At 41.5% G+C, this 19,982-nt stretch overlaps 2 protein-coding genes across 4 annotated transcripts in view; one reads left to right on the top strand and one right to left on the bottom strand.

Moving 5' to 3' along the window:
- The window catches only part of SHROOM2 (shroom family member 2), a 117,134-nt gene extending 106,047 nt beyond the window's left edge, over window positions 1-11,087 (bottom strand). For all 3 annotated transcript variants that reach the window (XM_058045259.1, XM_058045260.1, XM_058045261.1), the window contains exon 1: window positions 10,862-11,087. In XM_058045259.1, the coding sequence (XP_057901242.1) occupies window positions 10,862-11,080 (219 nt within the window). In that variant the 5' untranslated portion in view covers window positions 11,081-11,087. The remainder of the gene's footprint in view (window positions 1-10,861) is intronic.
- LOC131096940 (collagen alpha-1(I) chain-like) lies at window positions 11,079-11,996 on the top strand. Its single transcript, XM_058045575.1, has one exon. The coding sequence runs from the start codon at window positions 11,079-11,081 to the stop codon at window positions 11,994-11,996; it is 918 nt and encodes a 305-aa protein (XP_057901558.1).
- Window positions 11,997-19,982: the final 7,986 nt, after the last annotated feature.

Raw genomic sequence — 19,982 nt, 5'->3', positions numbered from 1 at the left:
TTCTAGGTCTTTGTCACTGTAATATTTCAGCCCTTCTGCACCATGTCTGTTCCATGAGAAACAAGACCTCTCTGAAATAGCATTAGTTCCATTCATCACCAGAGGCAAAGCAGACACAATTCCACAGAGGTACATAAGCAACCCATGGCAAAGAGGTAATTAATTTACTAGATCTCCCAATTTTCAATGCAGTAAATTTCCAGTTCTTTGCTTCTGATGAAGCTTTGCCAACTCAGACCCTTTACTGGCTTCAAGGGAACAACCAACCACCAGAGCCACATGCATCTTCACTTGCACATTCTGATCACTGGCATCTTTGACATAACAGGTCACAGCTACAGCATTTGTTAAGATGATGATTTCCTGAATCAGACAGAAGACATTCAGTTGAGCAACAAAAAACTTGTCTTGCACCCCTCCCTAACAAGAGACTGAGTAATTACAGAAACTCCTCAGCTCTCCAAGGTGTCAGAAAAGGCACAGCCCTGCTCCTGATAGCTATCTTCCACAGCAGTCAGGAAAAACAGCAAGTTCCCAGAAGGTAAAAAGTGTAGGAAAAAACTTATTTTACCAATATATCACAGGAGTTTTCATTTTATAAGTAGGGAAGCAAATTTTTTGATGTTACCTTTTATGAGACAGGATAAAGGAAAAAGAATAAGAAGTACAAAAAGTTCTATACATACTAAGAATACATAATTTAAAAGGGAAAAAATTACCTCAGAACTTATAAGTTGTGTTCTACCAATTTTTTTGAAATTTAGGAGAAGCATTTTAACACGAGAATTGCAAGTAAGAGAATTCAGTATTTATATCATATCTCCCACAGAACAAGACATTGGTTTTTTAATTTTACAGGAGCCTTTCTATTTGGAAATAAAGGCACTTGACCAAAATAGTCATGTAAGAAAAATATTAAAAACTGTTTACAAAAGCTGTTTTTTAAAGTATACAGTTCTCTTAAGTCTTGAGTTAACTATTCAAAACAATAATTATGTTTAACAGACACATGAAGCTTCAAGTTTTCCCTGCTATCCTAAAATTCTTTCCACATATAAACACCCAATAAAACACTACTTTATGTCACACAGCATGTTTGTATCTTTCTTTTACTTGAATGAATGGCTGTGAAATGGATGTTTTGCTATTCCATTAAAAAAACTTGCAAATGTTTCTGCTGAAAATCTAATGTTCTGCTTTCTTCGGGGTCAACAAAATATGTATTTGTAAAGAAAAGAAAAAAATTTGCAATACTGTAATTATTGCATTATCCAGAATCCAAATACTCATCAGGAGTTGTCTAATTCACTACATCAGATATCAGCCAGCTAAACACCCACAAGCCCATTTTTGCATCTAATTTGTTTAAGAAAATTAACACACTGATGACTAACTGACACTGTGTAGGAAGCACTTCACTTCCTTTGTCATTAAATCATGTTTCTACGATACTATCCTAAAATACTAGAGTATTTTAATGAAAAATACACAGCTTCCAAATAAAGTATTGCTATTCCCAAACAGTGTTCACTGAACCAAATCAGAAGCTTATTTCCTAAAGAATGCTGACTAGTTTATATGTATTTGGGAAACTGGGAGACGCTGCTTTATTTCATAATTTATGGGGAAGTCTTCAAAGCAACTGTGTAGCAAAGAATGTTTCATCTCAGGAGAGAGAACAAAACCCCAAAATAATCTGTTTGTGAAACCTTTGTGAAGGTTTTTTTGAGAAGAAGCATATTTTACTGAAGAGGAAAAGTACTGAAACTGCAATTTTGAGTACAGCAGTAGGTAACTGTGCATCACTTCTGAACAAATTTACTGTACTTTCATGCTCCCCATTGACAGAACCCTCCCTCCTTCAGCTATCCAGACTTGACTGCAAGTCCATTACAGAGAGAATATTCTAGGAGGACTGAGGATGAAGAACTTGTTACTCTAAAATTAAAAAGTTTGGCCATTTTAAAAGGCTGTGGATATTTTTGCAAGTAAGTTTCACATGGATCTTCTTTCATTAAAAAAAAAACCCAACCAAATCCCAACACTCAAAGCACAACTTCTAATGAAGTTCATGCATTTCCATTATTAAAAGAAAACTTAGTTTCAGTAAGTTATGCTGCAGTTTCCACAAAATCAAACTGAATTCACCTTCACACATCAGCAAAAGCATTCTTAGACTCTCTACCAAACTGCTCAGAGATGCCTCTCTGCTATTACCAGAACATTAAACATCCAGTTGTTTTAGATTACACAAATGCACAGCTCAAGTCCAGAGTATTTTCTGTACAGTGAGTACAGAAATGATCTAAAACTTATACACATGATTGACAGAACAGCAAAGAAAAGATCCAATAAAGCCACCTACAATCACAACAGCAAGATCATGATCCATGTTCCTTCTGAAAGGTCACTCAGGCAGAGAAATGACTGCAAGAATGGATGAACCTGCACTGTTACTTGCTATCCAAAGGGATCCAGCCTCAACAATGAAGCAGATTTCCCAACTATGTTACCCATTTCTAGCTTTCAGACACTAAGATTTGTCCCATGCTTTTTTGTACCACCTTGAAAAACAGGCCACTCTACATCTTAAAAAAATCCTCATTATTAAGTACAGTTGTTCAGAAAATCTGTATCTAAGAAATGTGATAATGTGTTTCCTAGCTCATATTTCAGTTAATAGATATTTCTAAGCAAGTAAGAAGAATTTAAACATTTCAAAGAACCTAACAATTTAGAAATGGACAGATTTACATGGAGAGAAGGCAGGGCTGGTGGCAGAGGGGAAGTCTTCCTTTCTATAAGGGGTGAGGTAGGAGAAGTACAGGGACAGGATGTGAGGCATTCCCCTCAGTGCCAGTATTACTGAGCTTTTGACTAAACAGCTCAAACCTTTTAGTAGATTTTGGCATTTCATCAGGCTTTGGAGGACTCTGAAATAACCACCTCTTTTCTATCATCAAACACTCAACTCCATCTGTTTCTACTGTAAGAGTCAACCCAAGAATTGTGTACCTGACAAAAGCTATTTGGTTTCTCAAAGCTGCAATTTGCTGCATTTCCAGCATCTACCAGCAAGTTGGCTCTTTCTGTCTGGGGGAGTCCAGCACACCACAAAGACCTTCAGATACACCAGAAGGACACTAAAAAAACTCAAAAAAATTATGTGGCAGATGCCATTCTCTTATCTGCAATAAGAGATCTGTGCTTACCAAAAATGCCCGGAATTATTCAGAGCCCAAACACTAATACTGTATTAATTTATGGAGAGAGGAAGGAAGTTCTCTCCTAAGTTCATAAATGTTGTCCTTGGTAGGTAACAACCTCTCCCCTGATCAGCTTGATAAACCAAAACGAAAAGTTATGCCCAGAAACCATCAGAGAAATAAATTTTTAAAAAATATTTTAGGGAAAGGCACACACACACACTGCAAATGCAGAGACAATCTTGCTCAGTAATATTTCACCCATGGAAGATCCAGGTATGTGCTGAGGCACCAGGGCTTTCCTCAGCTTCTCACACAGCTGACAGCAAGGGGCAGGCATCTCCAGGAAGCAATTCAGAGCACCTAAGTCCTGTCTAATTTAAATACTACAAAATGCTTTTCAAAACTATCTCCTTGCAGTAAACATTCATCTGAAACGCAGACCAACACCAGCAGAAGTCTGCGGCTTGGCAAAACACACACAGAGGGTACAAACACATTCACAAGTCCATCAAGTTGATTTTTGAAAACTGAGTCCAGTTCAAAACTTTGCAGACTATTCCTGTCATGAATGAATTAATTTAAACACAAAACATTCAGTTACTCATTCCAAAACCCTTACATTCTCTCTTGCTTGTATATGACCATATCTGTGAAGTTAGAAGTAGTACAAAAATTACAACTCCCAATAATTCCCCCCTGAGTAGCGATAATATTCTTGGAGAGGGTATGAGGGCATAAGGAGAGCACAGCATACTTCCTGCATAACCCTTAAGAAACTGAAAATATTGTGCTACATGAAATTAGACAGCTTCCAAGGTTGTTTCTTACCTTAAAGATAAGCAACCCACCCCAAACACACCCCCCCAAAAAACCCAAATTAAAAGCAAGCCCAAACCCAAAAGTGCAGAATTATTTTAAGTTTTATAGAGAGGCATCAATACCAAATAGGTTCAAAATAAACAGCTGAAAGCAAGTCCTCACAGATTAAATGAAGTGTTAGTATAATTGCATTAATTTTTACTTTACCTGTGAAAATCTTCATGTACTGTATCTCTTAAATGCCCAGCAAGTAAAAAATCTCCTTAATATCTAGGACCTTCTCAAACTTCTATGACAAACTGACCCACAGAACTAGATCCATATACATATTAGCTATTCTATGTATAGATTATAAATGCATAGGAAGACTAAATACAAATAGCTTTTCTTAAGAAGAAAGAAGCTCACATATAATAAAATACTGGCTTTGTTACTACCAAACAGTTGTTTCCTCTAATCTATTCACAGCCACGTTTCAATTCCCATTTACCTTATTCTTTCCACATTCTCATACTTTGAACACTCATTAAGCAGGAGAACACACAATGAACCAAGGTCTGCTGATAAAAATAAGCACAGTCTATTGAGTAACTGAGTAAAGCATATGTAGCATATGCATAAACACCACACATACCCACACTGGTTTTCCTCTTAAAAAAGAAACAAAGAAAACCGTAAACATGATGGATATCTAGATAATAAATTGCATTACTGCAAAATCTCTGATAACAGCAAGCAACAACTAGAGGTGTCTTGCAGATCTCTTATTTCCACGCTGATGTCTATGATAGCATCCAAAATTCATACTGAAAAGCACACATTAGCATATGTACGAACTAACAACCAGAGAAGTTTAAATTGTCCTTTAAACAGACCAAACATTCAGTCAATGCAGCTCTCTCACTCCTATTGCAGTAACTATTCCCACAAAACACACAATTCTTCTGGCCAACTCCACAGACATGAATGATTATGTTTGTGTTTTCTTTCAAACTAAAAAATCATGATAAATTTGACAGTTTTTGCCCAAGTAGCTGGAAGAGGGAAATGCAGACGAGATAAAAAGCAATTTGGAACCAACCAGTACATCCAAAACTTAGAAGTTCACTTGTTGTAACAAAGTTTCTTAGTTCTGATTTTAAACAGAGCACTCTGAGTCCTCTGGAAGATTTTTCCCCTGAAATGTAGCGTGAAACGCACAAAGACTGCAATTTCAGTACTGCAGGCTCACACCATTAAACCCCACTCTCACGCTGTTTGACTGCTAAACATGTAACTCAACTGACTTGAGACTTTTGAAGTCACAAGCCTTTAAACTATCCTTTCATTTCAACTCCTTACAGCTTTTAGATCACATGTGGCAATATCCAACATAACTTTTAAATGCACCTTTCAAAACTGGTGCCATTTCAACTGTCAAAGCCTTCACAAAAACAAAACAAATCACCAAAAAAACAAACCCACACAAAAAAACCCACCAAAAAAAAAAAAAAACCCAAAAAAACACAAACCAAACAAACACACACACACAAAAAAAAAAAAAAAAAAAAAAAAAAACCACAAACCAACCAAAAAAACCCAAACCAAAACAAAAAAAACCCAAAACCCCGAAACCAGAAAAACCCTGCAAACCCAACCTCCCAATCTTCAGACTTCCACACCACATATGAGGGTGGTGGGCTCCACCATTCTGCCAGTCAATTACCAGTCACACTAAAGAGGTCATTCACTAGCCATTAAAGCACTAAAATCGAGACCATTCCCTTCATCAACTAGCTTACCAAATTAAAAGCAATAAGATCTTCCTGCATCAAAGCAAGCCAACTCCTCTCTTCTAGTAATAGAAACCTGGGATCTAATAACCAGCCTCCAAGGAAAGCACCACCCAGAACAGTTTCTATAGCATTGAAAAAAAAGCCCAATTTTTAACATACTCGGCAGAGGGAAAAATATAAATAGCTACATTATACTATTTCAAGCCTAAAACATTCATTTTAAACACATTTCCTAGTATTTCTCAACTATCAAATTGAGCAACACAAAAAGATCCAACTCAGATCATAAGCCCCTCTTGCAAGACAAGAAGCTGAATAAACGTTCCAAAAGAAACACAGAACATAATCTGATACATTCTTCCATAATTGTTCACTAATACACCTGTTAAAAATCTGACACATACAGGTCAGTAATTCTACTTGGGTTTGATGACCAAAAGAAAATTAACAGAAAACAAAACAGAATGAATAATCCTCCGTGTATTATCTTTCTAGAACTGAAGGAAGTGAATGAAATTTGTTGGGATACAGAGACCTAGATTAGAATGCTTTCTTGGCCACAGTACAATGCCTCCTAAGTACTTATAAATCAGCTATTTACACAAATGGCTGCATTTAAGTCGAAGCAGTCAAGAATTTCACAGGATTACTGGTAAATGCTGGTTTTCTGGACATCAAACTTCACAGTCAAGTTTAAGAATTGTTAGTGTCTACAACAGTGCAGCTCACTTCAAACACCTAACTTGGGGGAAGAAACTGGTATTTCTGTTTGATTAGGTCCTTTTTTTAATTAGTTTGTATACAGTATCAATAAAGCTCTTTTACACCCTAAATATTGTTGCAGTATGGTGATGCAAGTAATTGCTTTTAGTTATGTGTTTAAGGCAAAAAAATAAAGAATTATCTAACTAAAACAGTAATCACTTACTACTGACACAACAAATTAATACAAGTCACATGGAGAAGTCGTGCAGCCAGTTAACAGAGAAGCACTTCTTTATACAATTTAAATGATTGTTAGGTTAAAAAAAATACAATTCACACCTAACCACAGACAGAAGAACGTTAGGAAAGTGCAGTGGAATAAAGAAAATAAAAGTTCTGAGTCTGATACTCCTTTTTAAAAGGCAGCACCTCCAGCTGGGGCATGAATTCAGCACTGATTCAGGACACAAGAACTCTATCTACTAAATCAACAACAAAACTTCTTGCAACAGTCCAGGTTTCACTTGGAAATCTTGCTGAAATGCCAGCCAAGCTCAGCCTTGATTAGACTGCAATGAGATCATAGCTTGAGGAGGTATAGCTGTAGGCTCTTGTAAAGCTGATACTAAAGAGAAATTCATTTAAATGATACATCAATCTTTCTTGAAATGCATGAACTAGAATGTTCTCATATTTATTAATGTAATATGGATAAAGCTGACTGCAGAACAACTTCAGAGTTCTTAAGGATATTGTTAGCACAGGAAGAGGAATGACTTTCTACCCACCACCCACAATCAATAGTATGATTGACACTGCAAGTTGGGCATCTCAGATAAGAGCACTTTTAAAGTAAAAGTAATCAAGACAATGCAGCTATGGGAGATTTTCAAGAGATTCACTCTTGAGCTCTCTGACTTTTCATTTTCATTATTTCCAATAAGACCTCCCTCTTCAGATGTTGTTTCTCTAAAAAATAGGAAAATACAAACTGAGGCTCCTGAGACTTCTAATTACTGTCCTCTAAGTTCTCATTTCACCTTTTGTTGAAATATGCATGCTGCCATAAAAAGCAAGTCCTTTCTTTTAAGATGTCAAATTAGGCAAGAACAAGCTGCCTTTGGGCAATTTTTTTTGAATGTTATCACACACACATGCAGAGATCAGAAAAAATGTAAAGCATTTTTTTAAAGGGACCTTAAAAAATATTGGTATGCAACACAGTGACAATGCTAAAAGACTTTTTTCTTAAATATTAGCAACACCATTTGCACTTGGGTGGGGCAAGCTTTAGACGACCAGCTATGTTTAAAGATCGAGCAAGCTGTATCATGCACCATTTTTCTCTGTACCTATTGCTGCAATAACAAAAAGGGCAAGGAAAAAAAAAACTAAAAAAAAGGCTTGTGCCTGGCAGGTGAACTTGATACTCTGCCTACCTGGTTCTATTTCTGGACTATTTATCCAAGTCTTGTGTCAGGTACAGGAAGAAAAGCTACTGTGAATGGGGAAAGCTGCCCACCCTGAAAGTGCTGGGCCCACGGCTGGGCACCAGCAGCGTGACTGAGCACTGACCTCTCCGGGGCAAAGCACTTCCCTCACAGCATCAATCATGGAATGGTTTGGGCTGGAAGGGACCTTTAAAGGTCATCCAGTGCAACCCCGCTGCAATGAGCAGGGACAAAACTCCAGCAGCTGAGCACACACTTACACCCCGGCAAGGCTGAACACATTTTCTCCTCTTTAGCTTGCCTTGCTTTCTCTCATTATTGGCAGTTTAGTGGATCAAAAGACACTGTTGTTTTAATTGACTTAATTTCTAAAATATTCCCAAATAGTAGTTACTGCCAGTATTTGCCCTAGACTCTCCCCATGATAGTAGTAAAAAATTTCCCTTCCTATCAGCAAGTGAAATAGCCACACAATCAGAGAAGTGGAGAAGTGTATTACAGAGAAAGTGCTGAACACCATGTATTTACTCATGAATTTTTCAATCACAGTATTTTTTGGTGCTACTTCTCTGGCAGTTGTGCCATATATGCTAAATAAAGTGGCAAATATTTACAAACACAGACTTCTCAGCATTTACATAAAGGTGCAACTTTCTTCAAAGGCTGATCTTGCTTTTGAGACTGTAAAAGCGCAGAGACAAGCAGAATTTTAGAAATCCCCCTTAAGCAGCTGCTATCTGAGACTCCATTCACACCTTGTCACATTCCTCGAAGAGTTGGCAGCTGTCGTCATCCACCCTCACTTCCCCAGAGATGCTCTGGACTGGAGTGAGACAGAGCTTTATGGCCAGCTAAGGCTTAAGCACAGATTCAATCCACAAACCCAGGAGGTTTTCCACAGCTGTCCTGAAGGATTTAGTCCACTGGCTTTTCCTGGGTCTCCCACTGACCAGCCATCAGTCCTCTGAGAAGGAAGGACACGTGCCACAGAGAGAAGCACGGGTGAAATGGCATCTCCTCATCCTGGCAGCCCAATGATCCTCACTCAGGAACAGGGTAACAAGGTCAGAGCTCTCTTCAGCTGAGAGGAGAGAAACCTTACATCTCCTGCAAGGAGGGGCTGCTTTAACCACTCTCTTTTAATTTATTCTTCCCACCACTAGAAGCAGTACAGTAAAAACCAAAACACCGTGATGGGTGGGCCAAATCAAGATGGAAAATTTTGCAGATAAAAAATCATAGTCCTAGGCACACAAGTTTCAGACCCTGGTTTCAAAACTATTTCTATACCACTGTATCCAAGGGCAAACAGAAATATATTCCAAAATTTAATCGCAGGTCTGTACAGATGGACCCAGATTGCTCTTCCACACAGAGCAGCACAGCTGTGTGGTTCCTTAATTATTCCCTTGCAACAGACCCAGTTTAAAAGGTTCCCAGGCACACTCACTTCTCTCCACATACCACAGCCACATCCTCATGCCACAAATACTTATGCCTGTTACTTAATGCCTAGGTAACATTATGAATAAGCATCACTGATCAGTCTTTAGATGTAGCATTTATTAGCCATTAGCAGAAAGGTGGAATTATTTGAATTGGAACTTAATAGCTGGTGCACACATAGAAAAATAGCTCTGCTCTCCTTCTCTCAAATGCTCCCAGCTTTGCTGTTCCCTAATTCAGGACAGTGGTAAGCAGCCAACACTCTCGCAGTCATTTTTCAGCCTATACATCTGACACTGACTGTTGTTCCTTGAAAAACAGCACTAGGGAAGTGATCTAGAAACAGATGGTTTGAAAAGTTCTCACTGGGAAAGTTCATAACACAGTTGTTTCAAGGGTGGGAGAAGGGAACCAACTAGAAAACTCACAACAAAACCAGATGAAAAATAAGATTAGTAAAATTTCTGTTGCGGATAAACCAGGACTTGTTGACCTCTGACACTCTGGCACTTTCAAAATGGGAACAGGCAGAGTCCGGAAGACTTGGAGACAAAAGCATGTATATAGCTTTCTGACAGATCTTGAGCAAAATGTGCTTTTCTAATGTGACTTTTTTTTCACTACAACATATGGATCTATTTTCATGTGCTTTCACTGTGCAACATGAAAGCTGTCTTTAACTGCAAAAACCAACAATTACTGAGAATGGGGGCTCTTAAGTCAAAACACATCCAGATGAAAAAAGTATTCTAAAAAACGTGAAGCATTTCTTTAACTTGTGTCCAGTACACTGAGAGTAAAGCTATAAAGGACAAGGAAAAAAAAAAAGAAAAAAAAAAAAACAATAAAAAAAACACAAAAGAGAAAAAAAGAAGGCAACCAGATAGTGCATATATACCCAAGCATGTCCCTCTACTCGGCTTCGGTGCATGGATTTGATCACTGTACACAAGACCTTTTTGTTTAAAGAAGAAGGGACAAACAAAGGCTATCCTAATTACTTAGAATCTGCAAGTGCAACGGCAGCGGATAGAACAGCCTCGGAGCCGCGAGTTTCAGTCTCCATGCCCTCTGCGCCAGGAGCCCGGAGGGAAGGAGGGAGGGACCAGCCCAGCAGAGGGTTTCGGGTCCCCCAGCCAGTTACCAGCGCCACAACGACGGCGCCGGCTCTTCACTGGGGCGTACGAGCGGAGCCGCCACGCTGCCTGCGCCCAGCAACCTGTTGCCCCCGGAGCTGACGGGATAAGCCCCGCACGCTCCGGTGCCGCTCCCCGGGCGCTGGCGGCGGCCGTGGGGCCCAGAGCGGCCCCGGCCGGCGGCACCTGCGCCGAGCGCGCTGTCCCGCGGTACCTGCGCCCCGGGCTGCGGGCGGGCGGCGCGGCCGGGCTGTCAGCGCCGCGGGCACGGCAAAATGGAGCCGGCCGGACCCACCTCCCCCCGCCCCGGCGCCGCTCACCTTGGTGATGATGAGGGGCTCCCCGTGCTCCCGTCCGCCCTTCACCGTGAAGCCCCAGGGAGCCCCGCCGGTCAGCTGCACCTCCACCAGCTTGTAGCCCTCAGCTGCCCGCTGCTCCACCATCACCATGACGGGCCCCGGTTCCACCAGCCCGCCGCCCAGCCGAGGGTCGCCGACGGCCAGCCGCTCTCGTCCGCCCCGCAGCCCCACGTCCTCCATGGAGCGCCCGTCGCCGCCGGGGCTGGCTCGCCTCTCCCGGCCGCTCCCCGGTGCGCGCCAGCCGGCGGCCGCCCGCGGAGCCACCTACCCGCCCCGCAGCGCCGGCCGGCCCGGCCCCATCGGCGGCGAGAGAGGGCTGTTCCGCCCGCCCCCTCCCCTTCCTCCTCCCCCGCAGCCCGCGGTATTGTCTCACGCCGAGGCCGGAGCCCGGCGGCGGGGGGGCGGCACCAACTTGTGGCAACTTGGCGGCGGGGCAAATGCCGCCGAGCAACGCGGGGTGCTGGGAGGAGCGCGGCGGGGAGAGGCGCCCCCGCCTCCCCTTCGCCTCGGAAAGAGGACGGAAGCCGCGTTTCACCGGCGGGGCAGCTGCTCGCCCCTCCCAGAGAGCGGCAGCCCCGCAGCGCGATCCCCCGGCCGAGGAGGAGGAGGGGAGAGAGGGGAGCAGCCCCGGGCCGGCCGCCAGACAAAGGCAGCGGCGAGAACGTCCGTGAGCCCAGAGTCACCCTGGGGCCGGGGCCGTACCCGGGTCACCCCACCACAGCAGGGGCGGCCGCGCCTCCCCTCCGCCCCCGTTCCCAAACAAAAGCGGCGAGCAGGTGGAGGGTGGGGTGAAAGGGCGGCCGGCGGCTGCGGCCGCCCCCCGGGCAGGAACGCCCCGCCTCCGCCGTGCCAGGCGGCGGGGGGCCGGGGCTGGGAGCGCAGAGGGGGCCGGCTCTTGCCGGCTCTTCCCGTCTCGCCGCGGGGTTCGGGGAGGGGAAGCCGGGCAATGCGGGGGGCAGGTCAGGGGCAGCCGCAGCGGGACCGAAGGAAGGAGGAGCTTTCCGCCGGCCCCTCCCGGCCCGCCGCTGCCTCCACCACCTGTGGGGCGGGAGGGGCCGCGGGCTCCAGGCCGCGCTCTCCCGGCCGGCCCCTCTAGCGGCAGCCCCGCGGCACCGCCCGGCCCGGCCCGGCCCGGCCCCGGCCCCTCCCGCCGCCACAACGGACGGGCCGGGCAGCGGCAGGAACCGGCGGGAAACACAGGTGAAGCTTTCAGCAAAGAAATCCAATAGAGAAGAGATTTGGAGTGCCAGATTTTAAAAAAAGTTTGATGGCAGAGTGCGAGGCAGGACTAGAAGTGCTAATCTGAAGGCAAATCTTGAATGGGAAATAAATGCAGGGGTTGGGTTTGCCTGATGCCTTCACTGAGTTAGTGGTGAGGCTGGGAGCAAAATACTTATTTTTTTGCAATTCTCCCGGTTTAATTGAATCACTTTATAGGAGATTTCAGTGCCTTAAATCAGGACCAGGCTTGGCCTGGAGTACCAGTGTGCTAACACACAATCCTCCTTGGCATTTCACTGCCAAACAGGCAAACTACTGCTTGATCTAAGATAGAGGGGAAATCTCTATTTTCGTTTGTGAAAGACTAGTGAACCTCAAAGTACTTTTTCATGTGGCGAACATCTAGAAAAAAGAAAAATATATGATTAGGATGATTGTTGTTCACTTGTGATTAAGGGACAGAAGGAATAGTGGAGGGGGTACTCAAACTCATGCATTCTTTTATGAGAATCCTGCAAAATACAAACCTTATACCAAACCTAGGTAATGCATCAAGTTATTTAAGGTCTCTAATGACTCACAGATCCTCAGTCAGATTTTTTCTGCAATTATTTTCTGTCATATAGGTAAGCAGAAATTCAAGTAGTTTTCCCCATGTCCTGTCTCCAATTCCTGGAATCTGAAACACAGTCTTCATTTAATGTTTGTGTAACACATATCAAGTTGTCTTCACAGCAATGTGTACTCAGTAACATATAGCTGGAAGTTTTAAGGAGCTGCGGAATGCAATTTGTTTTCTTCAAGTGTGATAATGAAAGGAAGATACAAAATAATTATTTAAACTTTAGTGTATCCCCAAGTAAGCACATTGAAATGAAAATTAAATAGCTCACATTACTAATGAGAAGAGCAAATATTGCTACCAAAAAATGTCTTCTCTGTTTATATCCCCCCCTTTTTCAACTGCCAAACATTAATTCTTCATCTTGAACATTTTTTTGTCTATAGAAGTGCAAGATTTACATTACTGTTCTGGCTTTTAGAATAGGTCTTAAAAATTCAGTATTGAAGCATGATGAGGAAATCTGAGCACAGATTTTAAAACTGGAAAATCTAGAACCAGGAACTGGCAGCTATTGAAAACTGTCAAATTCTGCTACTGTAATTACATCAGTGGAAGATGTGGACATGTAGCTCTTGGGAAAGCAGTAGCCTAAAGGAGGCATTTTGTTCTACAGAATTTATTCAACCTCCATTCTTTCTGTTGCACATATTAAACAAAGGATTTACTGAATGGATTCTAAAATATTACTTTTCATTTGTGTGATAAGAGAACCAATGGTAACTGTATTTGCCTAACAAAAGCCCTGGTGAGCAAAGCTTTCACACTCCTGGTTAAAAGAAACCTCAGTAAAGAAGAAGTTTCTAGCTAATGCTTGCTTAGAACCTGATAGCCTGACACAGTTGTCAAGCAGATCCTCAGTTTGTGGCTGACAGCTCAGAAATCAGACTTCCTTATCTTGAATGACACCTTTTTTGCCTTTTATTCTTTGATGTTATCAATATTACTAAGAGACCACAAAGCAAAGTTCTTCTTACATATGTTTGACCAGCCAAAGCAATAAAGGAAATCTTTTTTGTCATATTGGTCAAATTTCTGTCAATTTCTTTTATATCCTTCCTCTCTGTGAAATCTGAAGCTTATTCAGAACTCAGCTGGAGACTTCTACTTTTGTTCTTCTTAAAATATTGTGATAATTTTATTACTTGAATTTCTACAGCTACTGCCAGTCTTCATAAGGTTTCAAATGGTCATAAAGAATAAAGGATTTATTGAATGGATTCTAAAATATTACTTTTGATTTGTGTGATAAGAAAACCAATGATAACTGTATTTGTCTAACAAAAGTCTCAGTGACCAAATCCTCAGCTTTTTCTCTTGTCAAGTATTTTCTGAGCACACAGAAGTTACCAATAGAAGGTAGAAATGCAGGATACATCAGGGTGCCATAAATATATCAAAGGCAGTAACAGACCACTTTTTCACACTGAGGACAGAGAATGATGCAGCTATCACCAGCAAGGTATGAAAGGGATCCTTTAGTGTAAAAATATGTGCCAAAGATACATGTATCAAAGATGCTTCACTGTGATACACAAAAGTTACCCGTGAGCCTTCTCCTGCTGTGCCAAAGGAGCAATCAGACTTCTATTAGGAGATGGTTCCCACATCCCCAGCCAGTGTGTCTGGGGATGTGGGAAACAAAAAGCTTTCTGCAGTAAACCAGTCTCCTCCCATAGTACTTCATGTCATCCTACTTTGGTACTTGAAGCTTAATTAACAATTTCAAGTGAAATTTTGTTCTACAGAATTTATTCAACCTCCATTCTTTCTGTTGCACATATTAAAACTCTCAGTTCCCTACTTAGTCACTGAGATTATGAAAACTGTGAATAAATTACTTTATGGCAGGATTTCATTTGAACAGGCACAGTATGGTGTTAAAGCACAGCCTGTTTCACCTTTGTGGCTGTACAAAACCTATCTTTTCCTTAAGGCACAGCACCTTGCAGTGAATTGCAGAGGATACCTGCAGGGTGGTTCTAGAATAGGCTGCTTTACTCTCAGACCTGGGGGCATTCATTGTGCTGGACATCACAGTGTCAGGAGGGCTTTGGTTTTTTCCCAGAAGCCAAGAAATTTGAGCGATGTACAGGCTCCTGACTCATAGTTAGAGAGTAAAGAACTGAGGTGAGGTAAGCCTTTACAACCTCCCACTTTGGCACCAGCCCTTCCGGAGCTAACCACCAAACATCAACAGGCTGGTGAAGAGACAAAGTGCCTCTGCCTCAGCCATACAAAATCAAAGGCTCATGCCCTGCAGCATGCATAGTACATTGACAATTTAAGTTCAGATGCCAAAAGAGAAAAGCTGATCCATGGTACATATTCTGTGAGAAATACAGGATCATGGAATGGTAAGAAGGGTTCAAAGGGACCTTAAAAGATTATTTAATCCAATGTCCTGTGGGAAGGGACTTTTTTCACTAGATCAAGTTGCTTAATGCCCCGTCTAACCCAGCCTTGAACACTTCCAATGATGGGGCATCCACAGCTTCTCTGGGCAACCTGTTCCAGTGCCTCACCATCCTCACTGTAAATGATTTCTTTGTAATATCTACTACCTCTTCCTTGCCTGTCCCTTCTGAGTTTACAACCACTGATGGCAGCCCTCCAGTCATGCAATTCATATTCACCACATTTCAGTAACAGTGATTAGACTGTAACTCTCTAGTTGCACAGTGGCTTGCAGCTCTTTCCTGTTTCCAGCTCTAATGTCTTTGAAAATTATCATCACAAAGACCAAAACAACTGAAATAGTGATAAGAAGTTCCTGCAACAGAAGTGGATGGATTTTTTGATCAAGCAGTTCAAGGTTTGTCAAGCTGCTGGCAGTCTGTTGTGGAGTCTGAAAGTCCTGAGAACCTGGAGAAACAGGTTGAGTAGCAGCCCGACAGACAGACATGCTGGCATATCTGGGAACCAGGAGGCTTTCCTTTGGAAACCTGCCATGCTACTTCTGATGGATTCAGCATAATCATGCTCTTCTGCAAAACTTTGATTCCAACAAATTACCCATTTTCCCAGAATGAAAAATACCATGTTGTAAAGTTCCAGCAGGATGTCTCTGATTTAGTCACCTTAAAAACCTTTCCCAAGTGTGTCTTGTTTCTCCTGTATTGCAAGTAAGGCTTCATCAGCACATAATTAGTGCTGGAGAAAACCTTAGAAGTTCTCAACCTTTCAGATATATATAACTCAAATACTTGATGAACTCTTTATTTCTTTACAATTAAAATAAAATCTGTGTTCTTTATCTAAAGCTTTCTATAAAAGTGAAATTCGTGCAAGAATACCAGTTCAGATGATGCTCAGATATTTCTGTCTCCCATGATGATTTTGATTCAATCTTTGTTCAATTCTCTCTTATTCTCACAGCACATGAGCTTTGTACCTCAAAGCAATTTTCTGAGGGTGACAACATGAACTGTGGAAGAAGGCTGAGAACTGAGGCTGTGAATGGCCAAGAGAAAAAAATATTACAATTTGCTACAAATAATATTCTTGACTGAGATCTTGTGACCTATTTGACCTGTAGAGAAGAAAGGGAGATGAGTCTAACACAGACTCCTATAATCCATAGCCTGCTTAAGGACTTATAATTTTCACAACACTGCATGATAAAAAGATTGATAATCAAAGAAAAGGGCAGCTCCTCATTTGGTTGCAGAGTCAGAAGACAGCATACAGCTAGCAAGAGGAGGTGAATAGGTAACCAGTTTTCCCTGGAGATGTAGTTTTCAGCTTGTAGTGAAGTTCAGGCACATGTTAAGTCCTGCCTTGGGCCACATTCCCTCTGGTATCAGTGTATTTGTTCCCTTTCCAGTTCCTACATTATTGCCCTTAACCAAATCATATTACATCTCAGAGTTCCACTTTACAGAGAAACCAAAGAGCAGAGTGAGAGCACAGAGGCTGAAATACTGGCACGTGACAGTCCTTACTGTTTCATTGTCAGCAGGCTGACTAGGCAGCACTTGGACACAGTTTGGGGGATGATGTGGGCCAGGGACCATTGCTGTGAGGCCCTAAGGATGCCATGCTTTTTAAGTTGTGGAAGAGAGTCCAGCAGCATATGCATCTATGCACTATATAACTGCATTTGATCAATGTATGTGCATTACAGCTTCATTAACCTGGGAATTTTTTTTTGCTTCATGAACTTTCATCATTTCAGTGAAGCATCATTTGTAATATTTATTCTTGCTACCAAGTTTCTGATCATTGTACATTAGGGAGTGCTTTTCATGGTCCATCTTCTTTGATAACACGTGTTACATGATAACATTCTCTGTACAAACTGTACTGTGCTGCTTCCTCTCATGTACCATAAAACACTGACCCATTTTAAATATGTGAGGGGTAGTCTCAGAGGCTAACAAGAGTCTTTAATCTGATATCAGAGCATGTTATATCTGAATTCTGTACTTGCTGAAGATGGTCAGTGGAGCCAAGATGGTAATGGAAAATGCAAAGGGAGGGTTTCAAATGCTCTTTGTGCAGAGAATGCTCCCAAGGCTTTTAAAAGGTAAGATAAATAGCAAGAGGCTGGAGTATGCATGAGAGCAGACAAAAGCCTTGTAATCTGGTATTTTTCACTTGGACTTTGTCTTCATTTGCTAGCTAGCCCCAAACAAACCTTTTTCTGCCTATCAGCCATGTATAAATAAATCTCTCAGTGCTTTCTATAAACAGACACAGTTTCTGCATTACAACTGACCTTTCTACCCTCAGCTTGATTACACAGAACATGCACCATGTCCAGGTGAAGGTCATAGGATGCAGAATCTTGTGAGTGTCCATCTAAGCATGCATAAGGCTTGAAGTGCATGTTCTTTTTTTGTTGCAGCGCCATAGGAGTTTGCCCTAAAGCATCAGGTGTGCTCAAGAGGCTGTGGTCAGCAGTGGCAGATGCAGGGTATTGCATGAATGTGGTGATATTAAGGATGATGTAAGGCTGGTTTGGGCATGCCCAGGAGTCCAGGGGGAAGAAGTTCTTTCTGTGCATGCCTCTTCTTCACAGACTGCTATGCCCCTTTTTGCTGAAGGTATAGGTGTGCTCTCCTCTCAGTTCTGCTAGCAGAACTGTTAGCAGTTGATAGGATATTTGAGGGAATCCTTTTGAATCATATACATGAGTAAAAGTGCAACATTCAGCTTTTCCTGGCTGGTGTTTGGCTTAGAAAGGATGAGGCTGTAGAAGGTACTGTTTCCTTAGCTTGAATTTTGTGTAAAGCAGACTCATGGCAATGCAGCATTGTTAATAAAGTCCTGAGGAAACAGCTTTGGGGTGGGGGTATATTGCCCATCTTCTTTGTTAACATAGATCCTGTCAGAACCTCAAAATTTAATTTCTTTTGAAGATCTGAATTTGTGGAATATTAAAGGTATGTAGAGGATTGCTCTCAGAACACTGCTTTTCTGAAGCTGTTTTAGGACCAATCAATTTATTGAAATTGTCCTCATAGGAAACTGACTAATAGAAGTAGCTGATGTGGCCAAGCTGTAAGAGAAAAGTATAATGTAGCTATATTGCTCACCTAAATATATATCCAGTAACCTACATTGGATGCTCATTACTTTTTCCACCCTGGACTGTGAAGTCCACCTCTGACAATGAAGTTGTGATCTTTAGTCCTGAAGAGTAGAAAAGTCAAAAGAGTGGATCACAAATCCTTTCTGCACTACAATGTTTCTGCTGCTATTACTGCATTTCCTCTGGATTCTCTGAGCAAGCTAAGCTGTGGTTTTTAGCTATCTGCTCATTTCAGAGACTTCAAGACTACAGTTTGTGGAATAGAAGGTTGAAACTCCTTCACCCATTCCCAGGATGCTGCAGGTCTGACTGCTGGCCATGCAACCACTGCGGAGTTAAAATCCTGGTGAAGCTCATAGGGTTTCCAAGAGGAACATGGTCTGGTGTCTGTGGTCTGGACCTGGACTGTACATTTTGTCTGATTTCTCTTCAGTTACACTTGTTTACAGCGTCCAACAAGACCATCTAATCGGCTATGGTACACTGAGATTTTTATCAATTCAATAGAGCCTTGGAGAGTTCTTGCACTGTAAGAGCAGTGAAGTTAGTGTTGAAGTACATTTTGATTAGATTACATAGACTGGTCTGAGGACACAGGTTTTATAAGAGAAGTTTTTGGTGCTACTGGTCTTTGAAAATATAACTGCTGGATGGTGGGAGATGTAATCTAACAAGATCCAACCATCTAGGAATTTTATTAAGGATATAAGAGTGTCCTACCTAATTTGTCCTGAGGGAAATTATTCTTCCTTTGGAAGACACTGAGGACAGGATAGGCATTCAACTTTTGTAGGTCGGGGTACATGCCTACAAACCTTACTATCCAATTTTCAGTGTCACAGTGTGTGAGAGTTAATATTCTTTCTTTTCACAGTCTTCTTCATCAACCAGTTTCTATTCAATCTGTGTCTTGTGGTGTGCATAGGTGTGGGACAAGGTCTCTTTATTACACATTTGCTGAAACTGGGATATTTTTGTTCTGTGAAAGAGTGTAACAATGACAGTGACTAAGGGTGGAACTAGTTGAGAAATTAGGCTGGCCCCAAAAATCCATCTCAATGCAAGTTCAAAGACTGTAATATTCTCAGCATTGGCCTAGAGAATTGGGGATTTTTTTTTCTAATCTCTAAGCAAAAATAGTTTTCTTCAGTTTTATGGACACATTTTTCTCCCCAGTTATTTTGTACTTCATCTGTATAAATCTTGTTTACTAGTTTAAATACATTAGAGGTACAGTTTAAAAAACTAATTTGTGTATGTTTCTTCACAAAAGCCAGATAAGATAACATTTCCCTAGAGAAGGTATGTTGTAAATCAATAAAATACAAGTAACTTGATTGCACCAGTCAAATACACACAGTTATTTAGATGCTCAAGTACACACTCATTTGATATATTTATGTTTTTATTCTTCGAGAAAACAAAAAGAACTCAATTATTATTACCTTTATGCAAATGAGATACATTTATCCTCAGCCTTTGAAATTAATATTCACCATCCTTAAAAGTAAATTGTTATTTTACAATTCTATAATTGTATTTAAAAGACAGAGGGAAGGAAAACGATTTCTGTTTTTCTTTCAGTAGTTTTTAATGGAGGCAGTAGCTGTTATAATCTGTTATAAAATGTTACACCTTGAGTATCACTATTGTTCCAAGAGCCCTAATTTTACAGACAACTAGGAATAGCAATAATGGAGTGT

Source organism: Melospiza georgiana, chromosome 2 (assembly GCF_028018845.1).
Source record: "Melospiza georgiana isolate bMelGeo1 chromosome 2, bMelGeo1.pri, whole genome shotgun sequence".
In the NCBI taxonomy this organism is placed as follows: domain Eukaryota; kingdom Metazoa; phylum Chordata; class Aves; order Passeriformes; family Passerellidae; genus Melospiza; species Melospiza georgiana.
This window is presented reverse-complemented; position numbering and strand designations above follow the sequence as displayed.

Coding starts and splice junctions, on each gene's coding strand:
- LOC131096940 (XM_058045575.1), top strand. CDS start 11,079: ATGGAGCGCCCGTCGCCGCCGGGGCTGGCTCGCCTCTCCCGGCCGCTC.